The sequence below is a fragment of the Anarhichas minor genome, unplaced genomic scaffold, assembly GCF_050575085.1.
Source record: "Anarhichas minor isolate MPS153535 unplaced genomic scaffold, ASM5057508v1 ptg000007l, whole genome shotgun sequence".
Classification (NCBI taxonomy): domain Eukaryota; kingdom Metazoa; phylum Chordata; class Actinopteri; order Perciformes; family Anarhichadidae; genus Anarhichas; species Anarhichas minor.
The window spans coordinates 3736501-3760373 of record NW_027466453.1 but is presented as its reverse complement, the minus strand read 5'-3'; the positions used below and the strand labels follow the sequence as shown (position 1 = coordinate 3760373).

General features: G+C 43.5%; 1 protein-coding gene across 9 annotated transcripts; it reads right to left on the bottom strand.

Annotated features, from left to right (window-relative positions):
* Positions 1–309: 309 nt before the first annotated feature.
* Positions 310–17383, bottom strand: traf7 (TNF receptor-associated factor 7). 9 transcript variants are annotated; one of them, XM_076083046.1, is made up of 22 exons: positions 17252–17383; positions 14896–15031; positions 14671–14731; positions 14449–14540; positions 14108–14221; positions 13867–13959; positions 13007–13040; positions 12690–12912; positions 12479–12613; positions 12252–12347; positions 11928–12049; positions 10672–10745; positions 10438–10486; positions 9994–10121; positions 8981–9063; positions 8826–8865; positions 8597–8713; positions 6905–7027; positions 4093–4212; positions 3644–3775; positions 2771–2890; positions 310–2348 (listed from the first exon to the last, which is right to left on the bottom strand). In XM_076083046.1, exons 3-22 carry the CDS (start codon positions 14720–14722, stop codon positions 2334–2336), a joined length of 1962 nt encoding a protein of 653 aa, XP_075939161.1. In that variant the 5' UTR covers positions 14723–14731; positions 14896–15031; positions 17252–17383; the 3' UTR covers positions 310–2333. The 9 variants fall into 9 exon arrangements, with proteins under 9 accessions (XP_075939161.1, XP_075939127.1, XP_075939149.1 ...); XM_076083012.1 differs by adding an exon at positions 16789–16855 and having other exon boundaries at positions 2271–2890; positions 17252–17338; XM_076083034.1 differs by adding an exon at positions 16789–16855 and having other exon boundaries at positions 2271–2890; positions 14896–14979; positions 17252–17337.
* Between the last annotated feature and the right edge of the window lie 6490 nt (positions 17384–23873).

Below are 23873 nucleotides of genomic sequence, written 5' to 3'. Positions count from 1 at the left end.
AGAAAAGATTACCCAATTTGCATTGTACTATAATTATAGTTTTGAACTTTAACATAAGTTTGCAGTAACATCTATTTATCTCCATCAGGAGGATTGTGAGATTGGTTGCGCGTGTCCGTGAGTGTGCATCTCTCGTCTGTCCACTGCAGGTGCTCATTTATTGCTGCATGCTCTATAACCTGCTCAAAAACATGAAATCCATTCGTTCAGATATTTTTACACATTCACATATGGTGATACTTTGAGCCTATTTTGATTCCATAAGACAGAGGCAAGTTCCGTTGTTGAAATGAAACACATCAACAGCTCTGAAAGTGTACAACAGTTTTATTGATCAATGATCAACTCAGGCTTACATGATTACAAGTATACAAGGCATCACTGAAACCGTGACCAGTGCAGACACCAAGGCTACATTAAGTAGTGGCCAGTTCTGCAATTAAATGAAGGCAACAGAATTCTGAACATCTGTAAAAACCTAATTTAGCCCACGTGTCTAAATGGATGTACATGATCTTAAGACTACCCTCCCAGGTATATTTAGTCTGTTTTCATATTTTTAACCCAATATGGGTCCTGAAACATAATTCAGGAAAGCAGGACTTCACTTTAGCTCAACAGCACTTTCTTTTAAGTTGCCTTTTGGGACTTTAAAAGGTTAATTACACACAATCACCGGCTTGCCTTCAGCGTCAGTCCGAGTTTTACAGTCATAAAACAACAATCAGAATTAATCTGTGGTTATGTTCATTCTAACCCGATTTAGGTCAGAGAGTGGGGGAGAGGCAGAAAAAGTTACAGTCTTTCCTTAGTTTTCATCCGGACATATGGCACTCATTGAAACACACTTACATATACACAATAATGAACACGGACCGTCTTCCCTCTCCCCCTCTCTTATGTAGGCCAGTGTGAGTCACTCTCATGGGCGCGTGTCCAGGCTCAGCGATATCTTATTTTACACGACTGTACAACCCTTAATGGCTCTGAATACAGCTCTATCATGGCACTAATATAAAACTCAGTAAATCTATAGATCTGTCATTCTCTTAATAAAAGGTGTTTTTTATAAAAAGGCTGGTTTCACAGCGTTCTGGGTGACGACCACAGTGATCAAAGAGGGAGGAAATGTTGGCAAACATGCGTCCTGTTTCATCACGACATTCTTTATTCATAATTAACTCTTTGTGAGACCAGAGACCAGAGACGTACACATAAGAACCATCAAACAGATTGAAACCGGAGTCTTTTAGTGTCACATTAAAGGAATAGTTTGGATGGAAGTGGGGTAGTATGAGCAGTGTATTACTACAGTAGATGGCGTTTGGAAATACTTTGATTTGAGGGTTACTTCGGATTGACCAATCGAAGCAGCGGCGGACCAGTGACGCAAGGTTCTGCGAGGTTCAGTTCCCCGTCAGAAAAGGCCACCTGACCATTTAGGTGTTTCAAATACATTTCGCTGCCGCCCCCGTCCACAGCAGTACATTGTTTTTGATACCGTGCTAGTACTCCTGTCTGTTTCTCCAAACAGGGGACGTGCCGACGGCCATCTATATAATATACCGACTACAACCCGACTTCAAAGCAAAGTCCAAACTACCTGTTTAAAGGAAGGATGGTGCTTCTTCATGGGAATTGCGAAAATACAAAAAAAAACATCTGTTTAAACTCTTTCATGTTCTGTGTATCGGGACTAAATCTCGAGTACAGGTCAAAGTAATCTTCATGTACATTTTAACATAAAACTTCCGCTGCCTCATTTGCACAAAATAACCTAGTCCCAATTCCTTGTTCTGGTGTGGTCGGGATGCATAACGTATAGATTTTTGAAGGAGTGTGGTGTCGCTCCCCGTTTGTGAAACCAGCCTTTAGACATATTTGAACAGTGAGCATCAGGCATCATGAGTACAGTTCTTAAACGGCAGGTGTTTCCGCAGGAAGCAGGACTAGAGTTTGAATACTCTCTGCTTCCCGGGTGCAGCGTCCAGTCGATCTTGGTTTTTGGTGCGGTGCAACTGTAAGGCCGCTCGTCAAATTTTTGCCCCGTAATGCACCGGTGATGAGGTCCCGTCAGGAGCGCGACTTCGAGTTGACCCTCGGAGCCCGACGACCCAGTCAAGGCCGTCGGAGGGCTCGTTTGAAGTTTTAAAAGCAACATTACTCAAACGGTTTCCGGAGTGGCGGTTGTTATTATTAGTCTGCAGCCGTTTAAATCTCAATCAAAGAAACGGGTGGGGTGTGGGGTGGGGTGGGGTGGGGGAGTGGGGTCAATTGGAAAGGTTACCGTTCGTAAAGAAGTCGACTGGACTCCTGCAGAACTAACGGTTTGTTTAGCATGTCCACACCTGGAAGAGAGAAAGAAATCACTTTAGAAAATACAACAAAGCAGTATATATGCAATATATTATAAAATGAAATAACGTTTAATTGTAAAGAAAAGGGATTCCAAGGAAAGAAAGATCAAGAAGGATGCTGAGATGTATCCAGAATAGCTATAAAAAAAAGCACATTTTTGTGATACTTTTGTTCCGACACTTCTTCTACAAAGCTGATCAACATCTGTAAGGTTCAGTTCGATGTGTTGAAGAACACAAGATGTAAAGAAAGGATGCTGGATGGATAAAACACGAGTAGTGACTGATGTTAGAATCGCGATGAACGTTCAGCATGAACAGCTGCTTCACTGGATTCCTCGAGCAGCAGAATAAAAATGACAGACGGATGAACAGAAGGTGGAGCAGCAGAAGGAGACGATGACCGGCGGTACCTTGACGGTGCTGTCGACAGCTCCGGAGAAGAGGCGCCCTCTGGAGACGGCCAGAGCTGTGACGCTGCCCTGGTGTCTCAGTAGGGTCTGGGTGCAGATCATGTTGTCCATGCTCCACACCTGGATATAAAAAAAAAAAAAAAAAAAAAAAAAAAATACACACACACACACACACACACACACACACACACACACACACACACACACACACACACACACACACACACACACACACACACACACACACACACACACACACACACACACACACACACACACACACACACACACACACACACACACACACACACACACACACACACACACACACACACACTTTCATTATGTATCTTATACAAACTCTACTTTCAGCCTCTCCTCTAAAAGGTTTTGTGGATTTTGATGTTATAATATTAACCTTGCATCCCAAAAGTTGCTCTTGTGTCCTGAGGACAAAACTGCCATTTTTTTGCACTTTCACTAAGTTAAATCTCTAAACCAACTTCAAATATTCATTAATTTTCAGAATGTTAACCCTTTATATACTAGTTTGTTTACATAATGTCACTGTTTTATTAGGGAAAACTAAATATAAATGCCACATGTTATGCACATTCTGGGACATGTCAATGATTACAGTGTCTGCATTTTCAGCTACGCGACGATACAAAAATAAATTGAATTTAATTCGAAAAGAAAGTCGCACCCTTGCCAAAATTCATGCCATATGCAGTAACAGGGCCAAAACGATCAAAATGTTCTCAGGGTAACATAAACACATCATCACATGTGTATGAATGAAGTATATTCCGTCTCTCCACACGAGACAGAGAGACGGAGACACACACACACACACACGCAGTCCGTCCTCACCCTGAGTGAGCGGTCGTAGGAGGCGCTGAACACTTTGGTCTGGTCTGGAGTGGAGATCACGGCGAGAGCGTAAACTGTCCCCACGTGACCCGTCAGGGTCCGCACCTGCTCTTTAGACTCAATGTCCCACACCTGGAGAGAAGAGAAACGCCATCATCGTCAATAAAAACAACAGCATCGGAGTCAAAGTAAGCAGCTGCTTAATTGTGGTCTGGCGTTAATGTGTCTTGAGGGCATTTAACTGCATCGTTATAGAGGAGAAGACGTATGTGAATATAATCTGAATACTCAGAGGGGCGAGAAAAAGAGAGAAAACAGCAGCTCAGTATAATTAGAGTCAGAAACGACCTCATGCCTTGTGAGAGAGGGCGGGACACATTCTACTTTTGCTCGTGAGGCAGCAATGAAGAAAAGTAAAAGAGCAAAGCATGTGTGTGTTTCTCCCTTACGTGGATGAGGTTTTCATAGGTGCCACAGACGATGTGGTGGTTGGTGACGGCGATGGAGTAGACGCTGCCCCCGCTGGTCTGCAGGACGTGAACACACTCCAGAGAGCGGATGTCCCAAATCTGACAGACAGGGAGAGAAACGGAGGGAGTCAGAGAGGGTGATGGGTAAAGAAGAAGAAGACACTTTAAAAGAGAACGAGGAGGATGGAGAAGAGGAGCTGAGAGCGAGTGAGGAGCGGATGGATAAACACACACACACACAGCAGTGGAAAAAGTGAGTTGTTTAACAGCTGCAAGTTGTCAATTTTCATCTCCATGGCAACACAGAGTGGAGTGATCACTAGTTTAATCAGATAGGCTTCCTGGCCAATCACGATGCAGTACCGAAAACAGGCCACAAAATGAGACAATGAGATGAAACTCCTTCATATCTCATCCGTGTCTCCCACACAGTCATCTACCGATACACACGACACAGCACAGCTGCTACTGGCTCTCAGGTAAACTAGATGTTCAGTCCGACCCTCAGCTGTGAGCTGGAAACGTGTTCTTACTACGAGTCCAAACACGTATTATCAGCTTACAGTCATGTTGTTGTGTTGAACATGTTAGCAGACAGTCGAACACAGAGGGATGGCACCAGATATCTGGCTCCATAGCTGCTGAATTCACTGTTCATTAGCTAATTGGTAACTTAGTCTGGCTGTGTTGTAGAGTACGTTCAGTTCATAGAGCTCTTTCCACTAAACCGCTGCCTGCTGTGGCCCAGAGCTCCACCACTGGAGGAGTGAGAGTGAACCAAAACTCAAAGACGCATCAACGCTACGTACAGCTGAGGGAAACTGCAGTTAATGATTTTGTGGATTCATTTGATCCATTCTTAGTTAAAAAAAGTAATGAACGTACACAAACCAAATATCTACTGGACGAAATGTTAAAAGAGGTTTGTTTTTATTGAATATTTGGCAACATTTGTCACAGCAATTTCCAGCAAAACATTTTCCTCATCAACTTCTCTGACTGAGTACTGGCTGGAGACAAACTGCTGGGCTTAGAAGCATCAACTGTCCTTTCATCCCCACAACAAGTCTCCTCTCTGCTCTCTCTTCTGTCCTCTTCATCTCTCCACAGAGTCCCCGAGCTGACCGACTCTAAACGCACACACGGTACTGAGGCGCTGAATGAAAACAACTTAAAGTCCTTTTTACATAGAGGACAGAACCCAATTACTAACCACAGTGTATCTCAATAGCTTTCACTGCACACACACACACACACACACACACACACACACACACACACACACACACACACACACTTTCTGTACTTTACATTAACACCCAGATTGACCTCAGGGGTGACAACAACAGGCGCACCTCGATGCAAATATTAGCTAGAAACAGCTCTCTCTCTCTCTCTCTCCTACATAACGTTGGGGCCAGTATGAACTCTCACTACCTTCCTCTGGCTTTATATTCGTTTGTTTGCTTGTTTTTTTTTGCGCCGACTCCAATATGTTCACCAGCCATCTTTCAAATCCGTCACTGGCAGATAAATCTGGAGCACCTGCCAAACAACACTTTAAAGAGCACTTCATTCTGCTGAAAAAAAACCTACATCTGAGGAGGAAAATTCTGATCACAACATCAACAGGGATGTTTCCTCAATTGACCATTCTCTAAGCCCCGCCTCCCTTAGTTACTTGACATAAAACCCTGGAGGCTATCTGGAGGCCTTCTCGACCACCAGCTGTGCTGGAGCAGAAGTAGCGCCTCAGCACAAACGGACAGCTAGCAGACCACGAGGTGGTGTTGAATCTGACAATCTGCATCTTTAAAGATGCCTTTAGTCTACGTCTCATTATAATTCAGAATTAAAATGACGGGTAATAATAGTTGACGGACAACGAGAAGGTCCAACGTAACCACTGAGTTAACAGTGATCGAGGTGGCAAATTGCACACATTTAGCTAGAGCTGTAGCCAATAGATCTCAGCTTCATTAGTGAGACTTCTGAAATCTAAAATCAGCTTCTTCTTTTTTCCATGTCCATTCCATCTGATTAAAGACAGTATTTCTGCACAGTTGCAGATAAAGATTAGGCTCTTATTATTCATTCTGCAGCGGCGCAACTCACACATCATTAATATCCTCTGCTCTTGTGTTTCACCAAGTGAGGGGCTTAGACCACACACACACACACACACACACACACACACACACACACACACACACACACACACACACACACACACACACACACACACACACACACACACACACACACACACACACATGGTATCAAACTATTAGTAGAATTAGATTGCAGTGGTGGCTACGCAGCATTGTTTCCAATTTCTGTGCACATTGCCAGTAACTCCAGAGCGTTGTAGAGACCAAAAGTCACCATTTGCTGGAAAAAGATAGATGTACTCATTTCCAAAAATTCAGAACATGTGTTTATCGAGTGAAATATTCTGCTTCAGTCCATAGTCGTTGGCGTTACGCCATTTAAAAACAACGTTTTCACTGAGGACAAAAAGCAGTTTTCTCTGTTTTCTTGCTGCACACAAAGGAAAGCAGCACGGCCAGTTTTATTCATTTAAAAAAATATATATATTGAATTGTTAGGGTGATAATGTCATAAAACGTGACCTATATTTAACACCTTTTGATCTATTCCTTACACTTTTGCTCTGGTTAAAAAGTCACAAACTATGGGGTAGTCTATTTGTAGTTGCTGAGCTATGATGTGTGTGTGTGTGTGTGTGTGTGTGTATATACTACTAACACCTCCCCAACCTTCCTCCTACCTTGATGGTCTGATATGAGCCGCTGTACAGGTGGTTCTGGGAGGCCACCAGTGCTCTGACCCAGTGATTGAGACCGGTCAGCTCCTTCTTCAGCTTCAGCTCCGTACCCACGATGTCCCACACCTGAACACACACATACAGTTCATGGAGATGGTGAAACAGTTCATTTAAGTTCAGTCCAGCATCGTGTCATTTCTGTTGTGCACCAATACTCACTTGCTTTACTTCTATTTTTTTGTTTAGTTTTTCCTCTGTTGTTTATGAATATTACTACGACAAAACCTAATAAAACTTCAACTTATTAAAACAATATTGCAACAAAATCGACATTATTTATATTATGAAATAGAATTCTGTTAAACTTATTTGTCTTACTGTAATTACTTGAGTACCGTATTTTCCGCACTATAAAGCGCACCGGATTATAAGGCGCACCTTCAATGAATGGCCTATTTTAGAACTGTTTTTATATATAGGGCGTACCGGATTATAAGGCGCATAGAATAGAATAGCGTCGTAAGCGTGTCTCTTGAAAGGTGCCATTTTGGGGTCTTTATACACACAAGTGGTGTTGGACTAGGAGTAAGCACAGTACCGGTGTTTACCGCGGTGCGGCTTTGTAGTTTACCAGTCGTACTGAAACATTTTGACAGAGCGCCGTGTATAACCAGTATGGATCAACCAATTGATCCATATATAAGGCGCTCCGGATTACAAGGCGCACTGTCGTTTTTTGAGAAAATTAAAGGCTTTTAAGTGCGGAAAATACGGTAGTTACATTGTGCTTTCACGGCCTTTTTAAATACTTGACACACACACACACACACACACACACACACACACACACACACACACACACACACACACACACACACACACACACACACACACACACACACACACACACACACACACACACACACACACACACACACACACACACACACACACACAGTGGTGAGTGAAGTGAAGAGCATGATGTCACTGAGCTGAAACAGAAAGAAGCTGACAGGAGGAGGCGGCTCGTTGGGTAAGAAAGGAAAGTCCCCGTCTGAGAGGATTGACGTCACTCTCTCACAGAGCAACACGATCATCTCCTCCTCTCACTGGCTTGTAACCATGGTAACAAAGACGTGGCTACAGTCATTGCTCCTTACCGTCTGCCTCTCCTCACCAAGTCACATTTAGGCACTTGTTTTCAGTCAGAACTAATGGTCACTAAAATAAAACCATTTCCTGGTAATTATTTGATTCTATAATTCAGATTTTTCACTCCACTGAAATCTCACTTCTATTGTATTCGTATTAGTTTGTTTCTGTACGTTTGCTCTGGTTTATGCTCTTAGACGATTGTGTAAACAAGGAGATGCACTTATGACTTCTGGTGACTAGTAGTTCTCTTGAATACCAATGTTGAATACACTTATTGTAAGTCGCTTTGGATAAAAGCGTCTGCTAAATGACTGTAATGTAATGTAATGTAGTGTATTGCAGATCCCAGCAAGGAAGTTACGCTCATAAACAAAGATCAGCAGGACGACCTACAAGTTGTCTCGTCTCTAATACTGGTGTCATTTCTCAGAGCATGATTTCATGTTCGACCTGTCCTTGTCACTTCACCATCTCCGCTGAGGCACTTTCATATGATAACGTACTTTAAATAAACCTGAACTTGACTTGACATCACGGTACCTTGATGGCCTTCAGGGAGCCGCTGAACAACATGTTGTGGGAGGAGACCAGTGTGCACACAGGGTTGTCATGGGCACGGATAGTGTTGACTTTCTGCAGCGTCTGGATGTCCCACACCTACGCAAGACGCACAGCGGAGGGACAAAAGCACAACTTCTGTAGCAAATGAAAACAATTGTGCAAGTTTGCCCTTAAAGAAAGAGGAAGCAGGGAGGCGATGGCCACTTACGATGATGGTGCAGTCTGCAGAGCCACTGTACAGCCGGTTCCTATGGAGACAAATAGCAACGAGTCATGCTTTGGGGGGGGGGGTGGGGGGGGGGGGCCTGGTAATTCCCAGTTGACATGCAGCTTATGATGTGTTGTTTGTGTGCATTTTGTTACCCTTGGATGCACAGCGCCAGGACGATGCCATCGTGACCCTCGAGGGTCTTCTGACACTTGTAGGTGGTGCAGGTGTCCCAAACCTGAGAGCAAGAGAGGAGACACAAAATAAATACCTCTTAAAGGGCTAGTTCGGAGTTCAGTTCGGTGTAATACCTTCAATAGATGGCGGTTGCGGTCTGACGACCCTTTCTGAAGGGAACTGAAGCCGTTATCTCTGCTGTTCTCAAAGCCACCAGACTCCCTTGACAGAGACGGTGATTTAAGTTACTCTTCCACCGCTGCCTCGGTTGGTTAGTTAGCGTTATTGTGTGACTTTGGTGTTGTAAAAGGGTAAAAGTCACACATTAACACTAACCAACCAACCATTCGATGCAGTGGTAGACCGGCCACTTCTGTGTTCAGCGAGTGAAAATGACTAATTTTATCAATGGAGTCTCGTGGCTTTGGAGAGAGCAAAGATCGATACAACAGCTTCAGTTCCCCCCCGAAAAAGGGCTGAAGTCTGACTGCAAGCTAAAGCGGAGAAAATATTACGCTTTAACTGATATTTTGAATTTTTTTTACATTTTGCTGTTGCCCTCGTCCACAGCAGTACAATGCTTTGCTCTTGTGCTTATACTCCCGTCTATCTCTCCAAACTGAGGGGCGGGCCGACCATCTGCAGCAGATAATACACTATCCCTTTAAGGATTTTTTCAGCTCATATCTACTGATGGTCTCTTCCAGTTCTTGAGTAAATGATGAGCATTAAAATAAATCTATGACTCCAGATTGCCGTTACAAAACAAGGTTGTGGGCGGAAGTTATCAGAATCTCTCTGGAAGTAGGTGTACGAAGGGCGAAATAGCACTGTGTTGCTACATGTACTCCAGAGAAGTTTGAGTAATACATCCATGAGTTTGAAGGCGCTCTGCTGCGCCAACACCTGGCATCAAGAAAAATAATCCTTTTTTACGCATTGCTAATGTCGTTCCTGTGTGTGTGCGTGTGTGTGTGTGTGTTGATGCTACCTTTATCGTCTTATCTGAGGATCCAGAGAAGAGCAGGTCTCCGGTGGAGTAGACACACAGACACCAAACGGGACCCTGGTGGCCAACGAAGGTCCCCTTACACTTGAAGATCTGCTGGGGGTCGTATGCTACACACAGGCACAGAGACGGGAAAGACTGGATATGTGTTTTTCATTGGAAGCGAAACGAGGGAGGAATATAATTGAAGCGGAGAGAGGTAGATGAGGACAGGAGGAAGAAAAGGGACAGACGGAGACCGGTGAGGGAAGGTGAGTGGGAGTAAGGGCGAGGAGGAAAGAACAACCAGAGAAGAGTTTTACATTTCAAGTCAACAGAAGTGGTTCAAAACGTGTTTATCAAATGTTTTACTCCGCTGAGAGATGTGAAGAATAATGAAAAAACAAGAGGATTTTTAAAGAGGAGGACGGACGGGCAGACACTTACAACCCAGGATTCCCATGTTGAGCCTGGCGTTGATGTGGGACAACTCATCCTGCAGAGAGACAACACTTTAAGCAATGCGTTCTACAGCTACAGCACACATACTCCGATCCTTTCATTCTGTCTGGCTGTTTCAAACTTTCATTCTCACTCATAGATGCGCACACACACACACACACACACACACACACACGCATGTTTTCTCTTTCTCCTTGCAAGGTGTACACTCACACTTACGTTAAGCATGGAAGCGTCTCTACGAAATTCCATCAGGTCCTCGCTCAGTTTACTCTGGTTCTCATCCAACACGTCTGAAAGACACACACAGGAAGGATAACTTTGACAGGAGAAAACGCAGTGAGGATGCTGTGCTCAAGCCGGGGGGGCTGGGGGGTCTTAAACTTTCTCCAGTCAATATTTATCCATCAACAGTTAGAAGGTCTTAAAAAATCCCCTATTAATTGTAGTGCAGGAGTGAGACGTGATCTGATGAAAACCCAGCTTTGTCTCCACTGATACGGATTCACAAACCCAAACTCAGATCCTGAGCACTGATCTGAAACCAGTGCTCTAAGCCTCTTTGTGTCCAAATGATTAAAGATTAGTTAAAGAAAGGTTGTAACTACAGATCACTTCTTAAGCAGACATTCATACATTAACATGCTTTAAAGGGTTCTGACATTTTAAAGCTATATTGTTGAGAAGGTTTATGGAATGAGATAAACACTTTAAACATAAACACTCAGAGCCGATGCTGCACCAACTGTCCTCCGTCTGTGTGTCCACGTAGAAAAAGCTTCCCTCATCTTGATTACATGCTTCTAAAACCTCTTTGCCAAACCACCTGGCCTGTGCACGGCTCAGTCCTTCTACCTGTGAGGGATGTGACCATCAACACTCAACTAGCCATTCCATACGATTGATGATACTGGGTTCACGCTATTATTTACTTATTATAAAGTCAAAAGTACATATCGCCCTCTTCCATATAAAGAGTTTGACAATACATTTTTCATCTTATCGATTTGAATCATCACAGATTTGCGTCACAAAGTATTGTTGCATTCTACTACATTCTACTACCGGCTAAATTATAATATTTTAACTGCAGTTGCTAAAAGCTTGATGTTTATGAGGTGTAACATCTTGCCCATCCCTTATATTGTTTATTATCTATTAAAAATGTATCCATGTAAAGTTTCAAAATGACCTCCTCACAAAAAGTGCAGAAAATGTCGATATCGACAGTTAGAAAAACTTAAATAGTACTGTTTTGTGACGTAAGCTACCTGCTATAGTCACTGTAACACCTCTGCCTTCACATAAAGCAAATGCAGGAAGTGTCAAATTAGCATCGGTAACTTTAAGCATGTTAGCTCACTTCTGCACATAACCCCTTTAAATGTTAAAAAAATAATGCATTCTTAGTCCCGGCTCGTTTGTGCTGAATAAGCGGGTAAAACAGATCAACGTCCTTCTCTTCTGTATCTTACCGAATTTGAGTTCCAGGTTCTTCTCTAGTTGATCTAACTTCTCAGACAGTTTGCCCAACATGGAGCGCAGGAAAGCTATATCTTGGTCCTTCTGGGCCAGAGTCAGCTGCATCTCGTGGAACCTAAACGAGGTCAAAGGTCAGAGATCTCAAACAGACGGATCGGAAACAGAGACAATGACGACTTCATAATAGTCAAGGTTCAAAATACACCGACGTAGTGAAAAGTATGCTGAACACTCGGTAAACACACCAATCAATCTGACAAATACTTGGATGCACTCAGGTCTTGGGATGAGGAAATAGCTCGAGTACGTCTGCTCACCTGTCATCAGTCTGCTGCAGAAACTCCTTCAGACCCTCAAACTTACACACCTCCAGGTGTGTTTCGTACGTGTCCTGGTTACCGATGAACGTACAGCTGTCGGGGAGAAGACGAGAGGCCGATGAGTGGAAGGTAGACGAGTGTGTAATACGCATTGACAGACAAATAGTATGCAGCAGCATAACATGCAGTAAAATAAAGTGTGTGGTGGTTTTTTAAGGACTCACCCATATTTGGAGTGTGGACACTTGATGTGCTCGCACTCTTTGAGGTGAGCCTCCAGGTTCATGGTGAGCAGCGGGGGGCAGGAAGGGTTGTTGGGGCAGCGGACTGGCCTGTAGTCACAACTGGCCTCGTGTTCTCTGCAGAGACGGGAGACATTTGAATAAACAGCTTTTTGCAATGTGACCATTCCTTTTTAAAACACTCAGTCCTTACTTGCGCGTGGAGAGCTTGATGGTGAACGGGCAGCCCAGCGGGTCCACCTCGTACGCTCCGGGTTTCCCGGCCACCGTGGAGGTGGAGGCCGCGGCCCCGCCTGCAGCGCTGGCCGTGGCCCTGCAGCCGTATTTACAGTGAATGAACAGCTCTCCAATCTGCTCGGCTACCGCGATGTTATTGACCACTACCGTGAGCTTAGCCGCGTCCACTGGGCACTTGTCTGCGAGGAGGACGCACATGAACGTAAGGTAAGAACGTTTGCCACGGCACCGGCACGTCAAAAACAAATAAAGGAGCGTTTTATTAAGTCTCACCTGAAGTCAAGGCACATCGTCTGCAGAAGGTGTGCTGAGGAGGAAGGAAAAAAAGCATGTTGAAATGTTCATATTTTTACATTTTCTCTTATTAGAGTAAGTTTTAAAACAACTAACCATTTACCAAAATCTACCACCCTTGATTTCAATTGTGTTACTTTTAAAACATTTTTTCATGAAGGGAGAGCCGAGTTTAAAGTTACTACAAGGAACTTCCATTTTGCGTTGATTTTGGCGGCCCCTGTGGACAAACGTGGTAGTGTTTCCGAGCACCAGGGTCCCTTTAGAAATCCTCTCATTTCACGGCAGCAGGGTCTGTCTGCTGGTTCTGATTATCCCATGCCTCCCTTCCCTCTAACGGAGCCCAGCAAGACGATCTGGTCCTCCAGCAGCGTGGTGTTGGCTCCCACAGGGTACCGGTGGAGCAGCAAGGAGAAGATCTGCTCCCGGCCTAGGACGAGCCGCTGCTGCCGGGAGCTGAGCTCTCCTCCTCCCGCCGGAGCTCCGACTGCAGGTCGTAGGTGGCATCGAAGCCGGATCTGGGCCTGGAGTCGGAGCTGAGGGAGTTTCTGGCTAACCTGCATTATTTCATCTGATTTGGCCAGAATCTGAGCCGGTGACACCGATGAAAAGCATTAAGAAAAACGATATCGAAATAGCCAATCTTCTCGCTGATGGTCTCGTTTACTAATGAAGGTCATGTAGAGGCATCAGTAATAATTTGAGACTGTTTCATAACCAGTTAAAAGTTCCTCTCGGTAACTTTAAAAGAAAAATATAAGAAAATCAGACAGAAGAGAGGAGGGCAAAGAGAGTGATGATGATGGAGGAAAGGCTGGAAAGGACAGAAATAAACTCACCCCACATGTGGTGATGACGGGGTCCTTGAAGACGTTGCAGCACAGCTGGCAGCACAGCTTTACGGATGGCTGTTCAGCAAACACCTGGGGCTCCTGCACACAAACACACGCTCGTTTCTTAATTTGGTGTGGTTTCAGTTCCAAAACTGGCTCCTCGCAGCGTTTCTTTACACGTTTAGGTGTTTGTGGTCATACGTTTGATGTCGTATATGTGATATATGTTAGTGCTAAGGGGTCGTACCGTGTCCTCCTCCTCTTCGTGCAGAGAGAAAGTGGAGCGCAGAGACATGTTGGATTCGGAGTGGAGAGATCGGATTGAGATGGCGGAATCTGACCTCCGAGGAGTAATAGGAGGCTGGGAGGAGGAGAAGCAGAGAAGAGGTCACGGCCTATCCACACGGCCACAAATATAATCCGATTCTGTCGGAAACTCTGAAAATTGCCACTTTCACATGTAAATTTAACCCGGCGCTCTTCCAAAATGATCAGCTTTGCGGAACTTCATAATAAATGTTGATGTCTTTGAGCTTTTGAACCCATTAACTTGGCTTGGCATAAAAACATAAAAGGCTTTGTGTGTACCATTCCGTCGTCGTCATCCCGGGGAGAGTAGGTCAGAGTGCTTGAGGAGGAGGGAGTTCTTCTATGCTGCTTGTAGCTGCTGGACCCTTCGGCTGAAAACACAAGAGGGCAAATTCTCAACAAACAAAACAAAGAACGATGGAGGACTATCAAGCAAAAGAGAGAAGCTGTGACGCAGAAAAAGAGAGCATTTATAGAGGGGGATATTATTTGTGTTATCACCTTTCGCTCCGGCAGCCACGGCTGAGAAGGTAGGGCCGAACGAAGCCTCCATCCTGCTCTGCTGCGAAGAAAGGACGGTTGTATGGATAGATAAGTTGGTATGGAGTTACAGCACAGAATTATTTAAACAAAAAGAGACATCACCGCAGGAATACATCACACAACATGAGTATAATCTGGGCATTTCATTAAAATGTCTCCCCAAGTCACACTATCATCTCTCACCTTGGTGCCAGAGTCTGCTGGGGGGCTGCTGTGGCGGCTGCCGCTGCTCCTCCGGAGTATCAGTTGTAGGGAGGAGTCTCACCACTGCTCGAAGCACACACAAATGAACAGTTAGCAGTTAGCTGGACTTCTAGGCCTAGGGAGAGGAAAGATGACAAGGAAGGGTGCAGAGCGGTGAAGAGAAATAAGGGGGGGGGGCATTAGTGAGGACAGTGAGGGAAATATGTTGTGACCAGGCAGGCAGCAATGCGGAAACGTCTTAAAAATTGCATTCTCTCTACTGACCATCAGGGGGTGACTCCTCTGGTTGAAAAACAAGGCAGGTTGTATAGAAGTCTATGAGAAAATGACTCTACTTCTCTCTTGATTTATTACCTCAGTAAACATTGTAATCATGAGTTTATGGTCTCAATCTCTAGTTCCAAGTCTTCTTCAATACAGCATGATGTTCATTTAGTAAATCATGGTCAATTTAGGGTCAAATAGATCATAAAGCAGAGTATGCTTTAGGGCAGTCTTAAACAGGTTACTGCTGCTACCAGAGCAGTTTACGGCGTCTCTATGCCTTCGCAGTCCAAATATGGTCACTTCCGTTCACTGGTTGCAAAAAGCCAAGATGACGACGGCTAAATCGCTGAACTCGAGGCTTCAAAACCGTAGTCCACAAACCAATGGGTGACGTCACAATAACTATGTCCACTTCTTATATACAGTCTATGGTTGAGACACATAGCACAAAAATTCTGAGCAACACCACAGGAGCCTGACTGAAATCAGGATCGATACATAATGCTGGCCATAAGTCGGCTTTGTGTTTTAACAGAGAGAGAGAAAACACACACCAACACTTGGCCCAAGAAATGTTAGACTGCCAGTTGCTACAGGACAGCTGAACGCTACGTAAGATGAGAGGCAGTGCATTATGGATCATGTACAGTGGAGCTACTGTTGTTGGATATATGTTTGACCTACTTTACCGGTCTCAAGCACAACCACACGATCCAACATAATGATTCCACTCAAGTCATAACAGCAAATATGTTTTTTATGGTTTACTTTGTTCAACTGGATTGTTTTTAAATTAGTTTGCAGAAGTGTGAAAGAAAATGAGACTCGAAGCACATATTTAGTCTGCAATGGCTGAATACAGGAAGTTCAGTCAGTAATTTAACGCTCAGAAACTAATAGTTATTAAAACCGGGCAACATAATCATCAAATGTTGATGTTGTGATAAGACTAGCTTTGTCGTTTGTCCAAGTCTTTTGTCCGTGGATATGTTCTTATCAATATCACACCTGTGTTCTGAAAGCTGCGTTCATTATTTCAGAAGGAGTTCCGGGTTTTGCTCAACCTGACATTTTGCTACAGTCATTAAAAGTGATATAATAATGTGCATGACATATTTACATGCTTAAACACAAAACTAATACAAGAAAAACTCACAATCTCAGCAGCAAATGCTGAATGGAGGAAGTTCACATTTTATCTTAACTGGTTTTCTACTTAAACTGTACATTGTAAATGAACATTTCTTTGCACTGATGACCCCTCATTTAGGTTTATGACCCTCCTCCTGAGACATACACAGAGCTGAGGCAGCAGGGAAAAAAACACAAAACAGCTGTCTGACTGAAGGCAGCACTAACCCAGGGTCCTATCAACAATCTAATGACGGAAACTGTTCAGTGACCAGCATCTGCAACCCCTCAAACACACAGGGCGAGGGAGAGAGGGAGGGAGCAACACAGAGACAAAGGGGAGAGGGGAAAAAGTGACAGGCAAAAACCAGTGACCCGGACAACTAGATACTGATGTAAACAGAAAGGTATGCAGGACCGTGGGGCTCATATGGTACTAGGTTGCAGAATCAAGCCAGTGAAACTATCCAGGACCTCTAATCCGCTCCTAGCAGCGTCACTGTCTCTTTTCACAAGGCAGGAGGTTCCCGTAAAGAGGAGCCTGGACACGGAGAAGGGGGCGGAACACACACACACAACGGACCAAAGTTGAATACTGACAGCTAGCTAGCTTAATGTTCAAACACCGATAAATAAGTATGGTATATAGCGTATAACAGCGTTTCGCAAGGTAGCTACTGTAAACGACGGCACACAGTGCACTTTCTTATCGACCGTCATCTTGTCAACGGCCGTTTAAAACTGCGATAAATAGCTAGCTGAAGTGGCTCATTTGCTAGCTTAAGTTAGCTAGCTGTTGGTACATTTTCTGTTAGCAATGACTGCTACTAACGGCCTTTGGCGAACTCTGCTAACAGCCAACGGTGTGCCTGCGTTGTTTTATAGCTAACGAGGCCATTATTCAACAAAACGTCTGGGTTTCAGTTCGTGTACTTACCATTTTTCTATAACAGCGCAGCACCAAGTCTGCAGACGAATTCCTAAATCTACCCCTCTTCTCTCGCTCTCTCTGCCTCACATACACACAGCTCCAATACCGCAGTGTGTTCTGGGACGTGTAGTAGAAGCGCTTACGGCGGTGCCCTCGATTAGCATTCTTTTCTCCGCTGTCTGACTACGGGCCCCACAATCCACTTCGCGAAGCTGCCATTGGACTCGGTGCTGTCAGTAAATTCCGCAAACCAACTGCAAAACGCACTACTCCCAAATACATCCACATTTCCCCCGGTTCCGCGCTGTTATTGGTTCCTGCGCACACCGAACCATCATGCGACAGCCGCCATCACGTTTTTACAGTGAGCGCACGTGCACTGCAAAGGTGGTGTGATGTGGAGCGCTACTGACCAACAATCACAGAAAAGAAAAAAACACAGAACCATTCCGTTGCATGCAAAAGATGTCATTATAATACAAGAAGAGAACATTATATTCACGAGCATGCTTTAATAGAGGCACATTATGATTCAATATAGGAAGGTGATAGTAATTAAATAGTGCGTAAAATATATAGAAAATAATGTCTGTGTTACAAGGAAAGATTTACTGAAAATAATGCACCAAAAACAACACAAGGTGTGTAATATGTAGCCTACAAAATACACTAACTTATATGATCATGTACAATTGCACATTGGAATTTGAATAATAATTTAATAGGGTAGGCGCAATATGCACAACGTATTTCACCAACAACACAGGATGAATCCAAACTTCCACAGCTTGCACATGTAATATTTCCTTGAAAATGTGCAGACTGTGGAAATCTATAGAGCGAATGAGTGGGCACTGATGGAGGAGGGACGAGAATGATAGGATGGAAGAGTGTTTGAGGCCACTGTAAGTTGACACTGTCAGCATGTCCATGTGATATTGTAGTAAAGATGATCTCTTTGCATCACACCCATTCCTTCAGGTCATGAATGTCTCTCTCTGTGTTTTTTCATCAGGGCTCTGTGTCAGATCTACTGAATTATGCTGCAGCATTGCAGTCAAACATATAGAGACGTAGGCCAGATAGTGCTTTTATTTGATAGGTGTGAATGTTATTGAGTTCTCCCACAGATGGGATGCTGGTTGACATGCTTCTGATGCATCTGTCTCTTACATCCTCAAAGTAAAACAACACAAATACCAAAATGTGTAGATGGAATATTATTCCATAACATCAGAGGCCCACTGCAATAGTAATGCCACATTAAAAAAGTAAAATGATGTGATCGTTTACTGACAGGTTTACTATAAACCAAGGACATGTCATATAGAAATACTGTATATTACATCTTACACTATGTGGAATTTGCACCCCTCTCTTTGTGTAAGTAAGTGTAAGTATTTAGAATAGTATGTTATTGTATTATTATTGATTTAGACTCTAATGCCATCTAGATATATTCATGCACATATTGCACTTAGCAGATTAAGTTCTCCTGTCTTTGATTCTGATTGATCGCCCCACGCTGTGGACTTTCTGTGCAGGTGGCTGTCAGTCCGGTTACATCTTTTTTTTTAAACTCTGAAGTGCTTTTAAAACAAACAGCTTTGATGCAAAATTGTTATGTTACGTTAAGAAAGTGTGCAAGAAATATAACAAAGCATTATACCGGATACTCCTTGAATCATAACAGCAGGAGTGTGTGTTGGCGATTCTAAAGGAGCAGAGAATAAACTGATTTGGGTTAGATGTCTGGGTGACATTGTACATATTACAGTTTTTTATTATTATTTCATGCTGACTTCTTTCCACCACAAGGGGGCACTGGTTATCTAGATGTAGCCCGAGATTCTAAAACACCCTCTTTATGGTCGTCTGTGTCTCTTGAGAATGTACCTCGGAGATGTTAAAAGTGATACAAACAAAATAAAATCAAAACTTCCATCCACGTTGGCTTGAAATCTAGCAACATATCGCCTGTAACCGCAGCTGATAGACAATGTAACATGCAGGGAACACGTTTCAAAATGTCACAGTAGGAAAAGCACAGGTGTAGATGATAAAACATTTGCATCACATTACCATTATTATTACCAAAACATATCTTGTGTGACACAAGATATGTTTTTAGATTAAACCGTCATTGCACAACATGAGACTAATAGCCAGAAATCTAGCGTTAAGTATAACAGTTACACAGAAAACGTGGTGTTTGTTGTTAAAACTAAGAGCCAATCAGCTCTTTGATCTGTCGTCAGACAGGCATTTCCCATCATGCATTGGGTCACGCAGTCGGTGGAGAGCGACTGCGGCGATCGAGGACTGGACTGACTCATCTTGAATTGTATGCATGTGACAGTTGAAATTAAGTTTTATTTAAGTGTCTTCAGTATTTTTAAGTTTTTAAAGGTAGAATTCTCTCTAATCCTGATGTTTTGTAAGATATTGGACATTCTTTCCACAGTGGACCCCCAAACAGCTATTTAAATGGTGCGACTGCTAACAACTCATCCCAGTGACAAGGGGCCCACTCGACACAGGCCAGAAAGTTTGGGTTCTACTAGTTTAATATTACTTCAATAATGCATGTTATTTTGAAATCTTAACCTGAAAAGGAAATTGTATCTAGTAAATAAATACCATCTGATGTTGAAGTATAAAGTTGCGTAAAATATACAGTATATACTCAAGTTTAGTACAAGTACCTCACAATTGTACCTATAGAACTTGTGTAAATATACTGACTCTGTTTTTTACAGTTAAATCCGTCCATCATCATACAAGATGTGTTATGACCTTGGCCTAGGGCAACGTTCCATATTTATGCTGTCGGAAAATGCAGAAAGAAATTAACCCCTGTTCACTTCTGCCGCAGTGTGATACGATGTGATGTGTGGGGACGAGGTGCGCGGGAAAGAGAGGACGCTGTTGGACGCCGGAGAATCACCACGCGTGGAGCACCGATCGGTGCGGCTGCGCGGCCTGGGAAAAACAGTAGCAGCCCTGAGAAGAGACGCCTACGTGTATCAGGCAGAGAGAAAGAGAGTGGGGGGAGCTGTAAATAGAAAGAAAGAGAAAGAAAGGCCGGGGCCTGGATGCCGTAATGCAGCCATGAATAAGAGATGCTCTGAATGCAGCTTTGTTGACGCGTGCACACGCACAGCGTTCCATTAGAGGGAAACCCAGGCCATTAGTAGTTTTATCTTCTTTGTGTGGGACACCGCTGACAAGACTCCCCTCTTCACCCCCCCTCCCTCAGCACACACTGATAATCACACGTCAACACACACACACAGCCTCTCTGATGCAGATGTTTTGGACAGGCTCCTACACTCAGTTTTAATGGTGGTCATGAGGCTTTTTTCGGTAGGCTTCTTTTTTCAAAAGGGCCGTCCCCTCTTTCATGCTGCCTCAAACAGCTGACAGTGTGTTCGGAATATCTGTCTCCTTCTGTGCGGATGGCCATGCCCGCAACAGCTGACACAGTGAGCACAAAGCTCCGTCGTCCTCCCTCCCTTTGGGTGTGATATTCCGTTTGCAACTCTGTCTACTAAAAAATGTTCAAATTTGATACTAATAAGAAATGGCGTCTGTCTCATCCCACTCATAAACGAGTGAACCGGTGAGTGAATTAAATTGCTCAATGCTCCAACGTATCCTCCGTTCTTATATGGCCACAACCTCTCTTATGCAGTTTGCGACTGTTTATTCCGAAGGTGAAGACGATCTCTAATCTGAGGGAAAAACCTTTTGAGTTATGAGTGCGTGTTATTCTGCTCCTTCCCTACTTTGCACATTTTGACCCTGAAAAAGGTTTAGGACAGAAACATGTGTCAATTTAAAATCCCATTCACCATACAAAAGTCATATTACGAAGGCCGGTGCTGTTCAGCAACATTAGCTTGCTAGTTAGCGAAGAATATTAAAATTATACACAGGTGCAACATAGTTGAAAGAGGACATTATCACTATTTTTATATTTACAAATGGATCGCATGACTACTTGTCAGTGAAGAGTCAGCAACAGAGACATCACTCTGCATTTCCCCTCAGCTCAAAAACAGCCATTGGGGTCTTTCAGCTCATTGCTTTGGTTTTCAAGCGGGCTACTGTCATGTTTTGGTTTAGCCCTAGCCTTTTTTGTGATTATAGTTTTTGGCCGCAGAGGGCGGCGGTTTTCAGCTCAAAAAAAAAAAGCTCAAAAAACCAACTGTATGCTAATATGTGCGCTGAACAGCAGGTACTGGCAGGTTAGCTAGCTAGCTGGTGAACAAAAGGGAGCGTTTAGCAGCTAAAGAGACGGATATTTTCCTCAGTAGTTGGTGGGGACCAAAAACTTAAATTCATCAGGTGGCCAGAAACATGACTTTAAATGAATGTTAATGTTGCTCATCTGCTGTTAGTGTAATAGGCTGCTGCCTGTTGCTGTTCCTGGTTGAGGTTCTTTTGTTGCATATTCCCTTAGAGAAAGTCATATTTTTACATTTTTCTCTTTTCTTTTAATCTCACATAGCACTAAGTGGCTGGTAAGATTGGAGAAAGTGAGAAAGTTGAGTCATTGTTGGTGCATCCATTTTCACCTGGAAACATTGGACTAAAAAGGTTTTTATTCAGTTTGAACTCTTCCCATATGGTTAGATTTCCAGACGGTGAACAAACCTAATAACAAATACAAGGCAGATTCACATTAGGGTGTTTTTTTCTGAAATTTGCTATTTCGAGCCATGCATACTTGATTTTCTCACTTGATTTATTCCCTCAGTAAACATTGTAAACATGAGTGTATGGTCTCAATCTATAGTTTCAAGTCTTCTTCAATACAGCATGATGTTCATTTAGTAAATGATGGTCCATTTAGAGTCAAATCGACCATAAAGCAGGGTATGCTTTAGGGCGGGCTTACTGTGATTGACAGGTCGCTGTCGCTAACAGAGCCGTATATGGCGTCTCTACATCACTCCTCTGCAATCGAAATATGGTAACGGTAAAAAAATAGTGACAGCCGTAATCCAAGAAGGTAACGGCGAAAACGTCAAACTCAAGGCTTCATAACGGCAGTCCACAAACCAATGAGTGACGTCACCATGAATAGGTCCACTTCTTATATACAGTCTACGGTCTAGTCTAGTTTCCTTTTGATAATGGAGAGCAAGGAACAGGCTCTAACAGACTGCAAACACATATGTACATGAGATTAAAAATTAACCAGAGTTGAAAATTAAACACAACTAATATTAGTTGCACCCTTACATGGATATCTTCCCCCCCACGCAAAATCAACAAGGCCGCCCGCCCACCAAGCAAACGCACAAACACACACGCTTATATGCACACACTTGACCTTGATAGAGACAACAGGGTGGCAATCCTCCCCATTGACTGGGTCCATTAGGCCAAAGTGCAGCTGAGCCACATGCTGCACTGCCACAAAGAGACACACTGGATTACAAGGGAGGCAGCCAGGCATACAATGGAGGAGGGGTGGGGGTGGTGGTGGGTCGGATGAGAGCAGTGGGATGATGGAAGCAGCGGGAGGGAGGATGGGGGAGAAAGAGAGAGTAGGATTTAATCTAGTTCTATAAAGGTTTCCATTGTAAACATATTAACAGCTGGCTATTCTGTGAAACTGCCATTTAAGTCGACGTGATTGTTCAGTCAGAATCTATTCATAGTGATTTGACAAAGACGAACAAACAAATGGGGCAAAGAAACATGACCTCCGTCCAGCTCATCAAAGTAGGGCATTTTTTTCTGTGGATTTGTTGAGATGAAAACTTCTTTTTGGAGCGTTGGCAGGTCAGGGGAGTTCAAAGATTTTAGTGTTGAGAGGGAGAGATGAGAAAAGGCTTAAAGCTAGAATGGAATATTCCCTTTTACGGGACATGATGTGTTTTTATAAACAGAGGAAACACACAGGCACTCCTCTTTTAGTCATTCACCAGTCCAAATGAATTTTTCTCTGTTTTCCGACCCTGTACGTACCTTTCCTGCTCCGTTCCCACAGACACTTACCTCTGCATTGATTTATTGATAAAGACTCAATGTTTCGGTCACAAGGACTTTTCTCAAGACGTATCCACGCTCTGTGTTCTCTTTCAGTTTGACTGTTTTTTTTCAGCAATGCAAGGTTGAGGTTTCTGATCTGAGGTTCCATTTGAGATGTGCGTCATGAATTAATGATCAGTGCTGAGTAAGACCCTGTCTCTAAGTAGTACTGGTGCTCACATCATCACTGCTACCCCATCTGTGTGTGTGTGTGTTTGCTAGTTTTAATGCTCCATCTCTCTGCATGCAACCCGAGGCGGTTAACCCTTCACACACAGATATTGGCGGTGAAACAGTGACGCCAAACAAGGAAAAGTGTTTCTCTGTGTATGATTCTAGATGATTAAAAGTGCAAGGAATTGTGTAAGGAATTGTGTCAAAACAACAGAACACATAATTTGTGTTTCTCATTGAGACTTAAATACAGTAACCCACTAATAAAGCCAAGTAAATTAACTCGTATCATACAAACACCAGTTTCCACAGTACATTCACAGGTTTTTTCTAGATCAAATGTATTAACCCACACAGGGAAATTCGTTTAGTCCAGTTCCCCAAACATGCGGACACCATAAAGTCCACA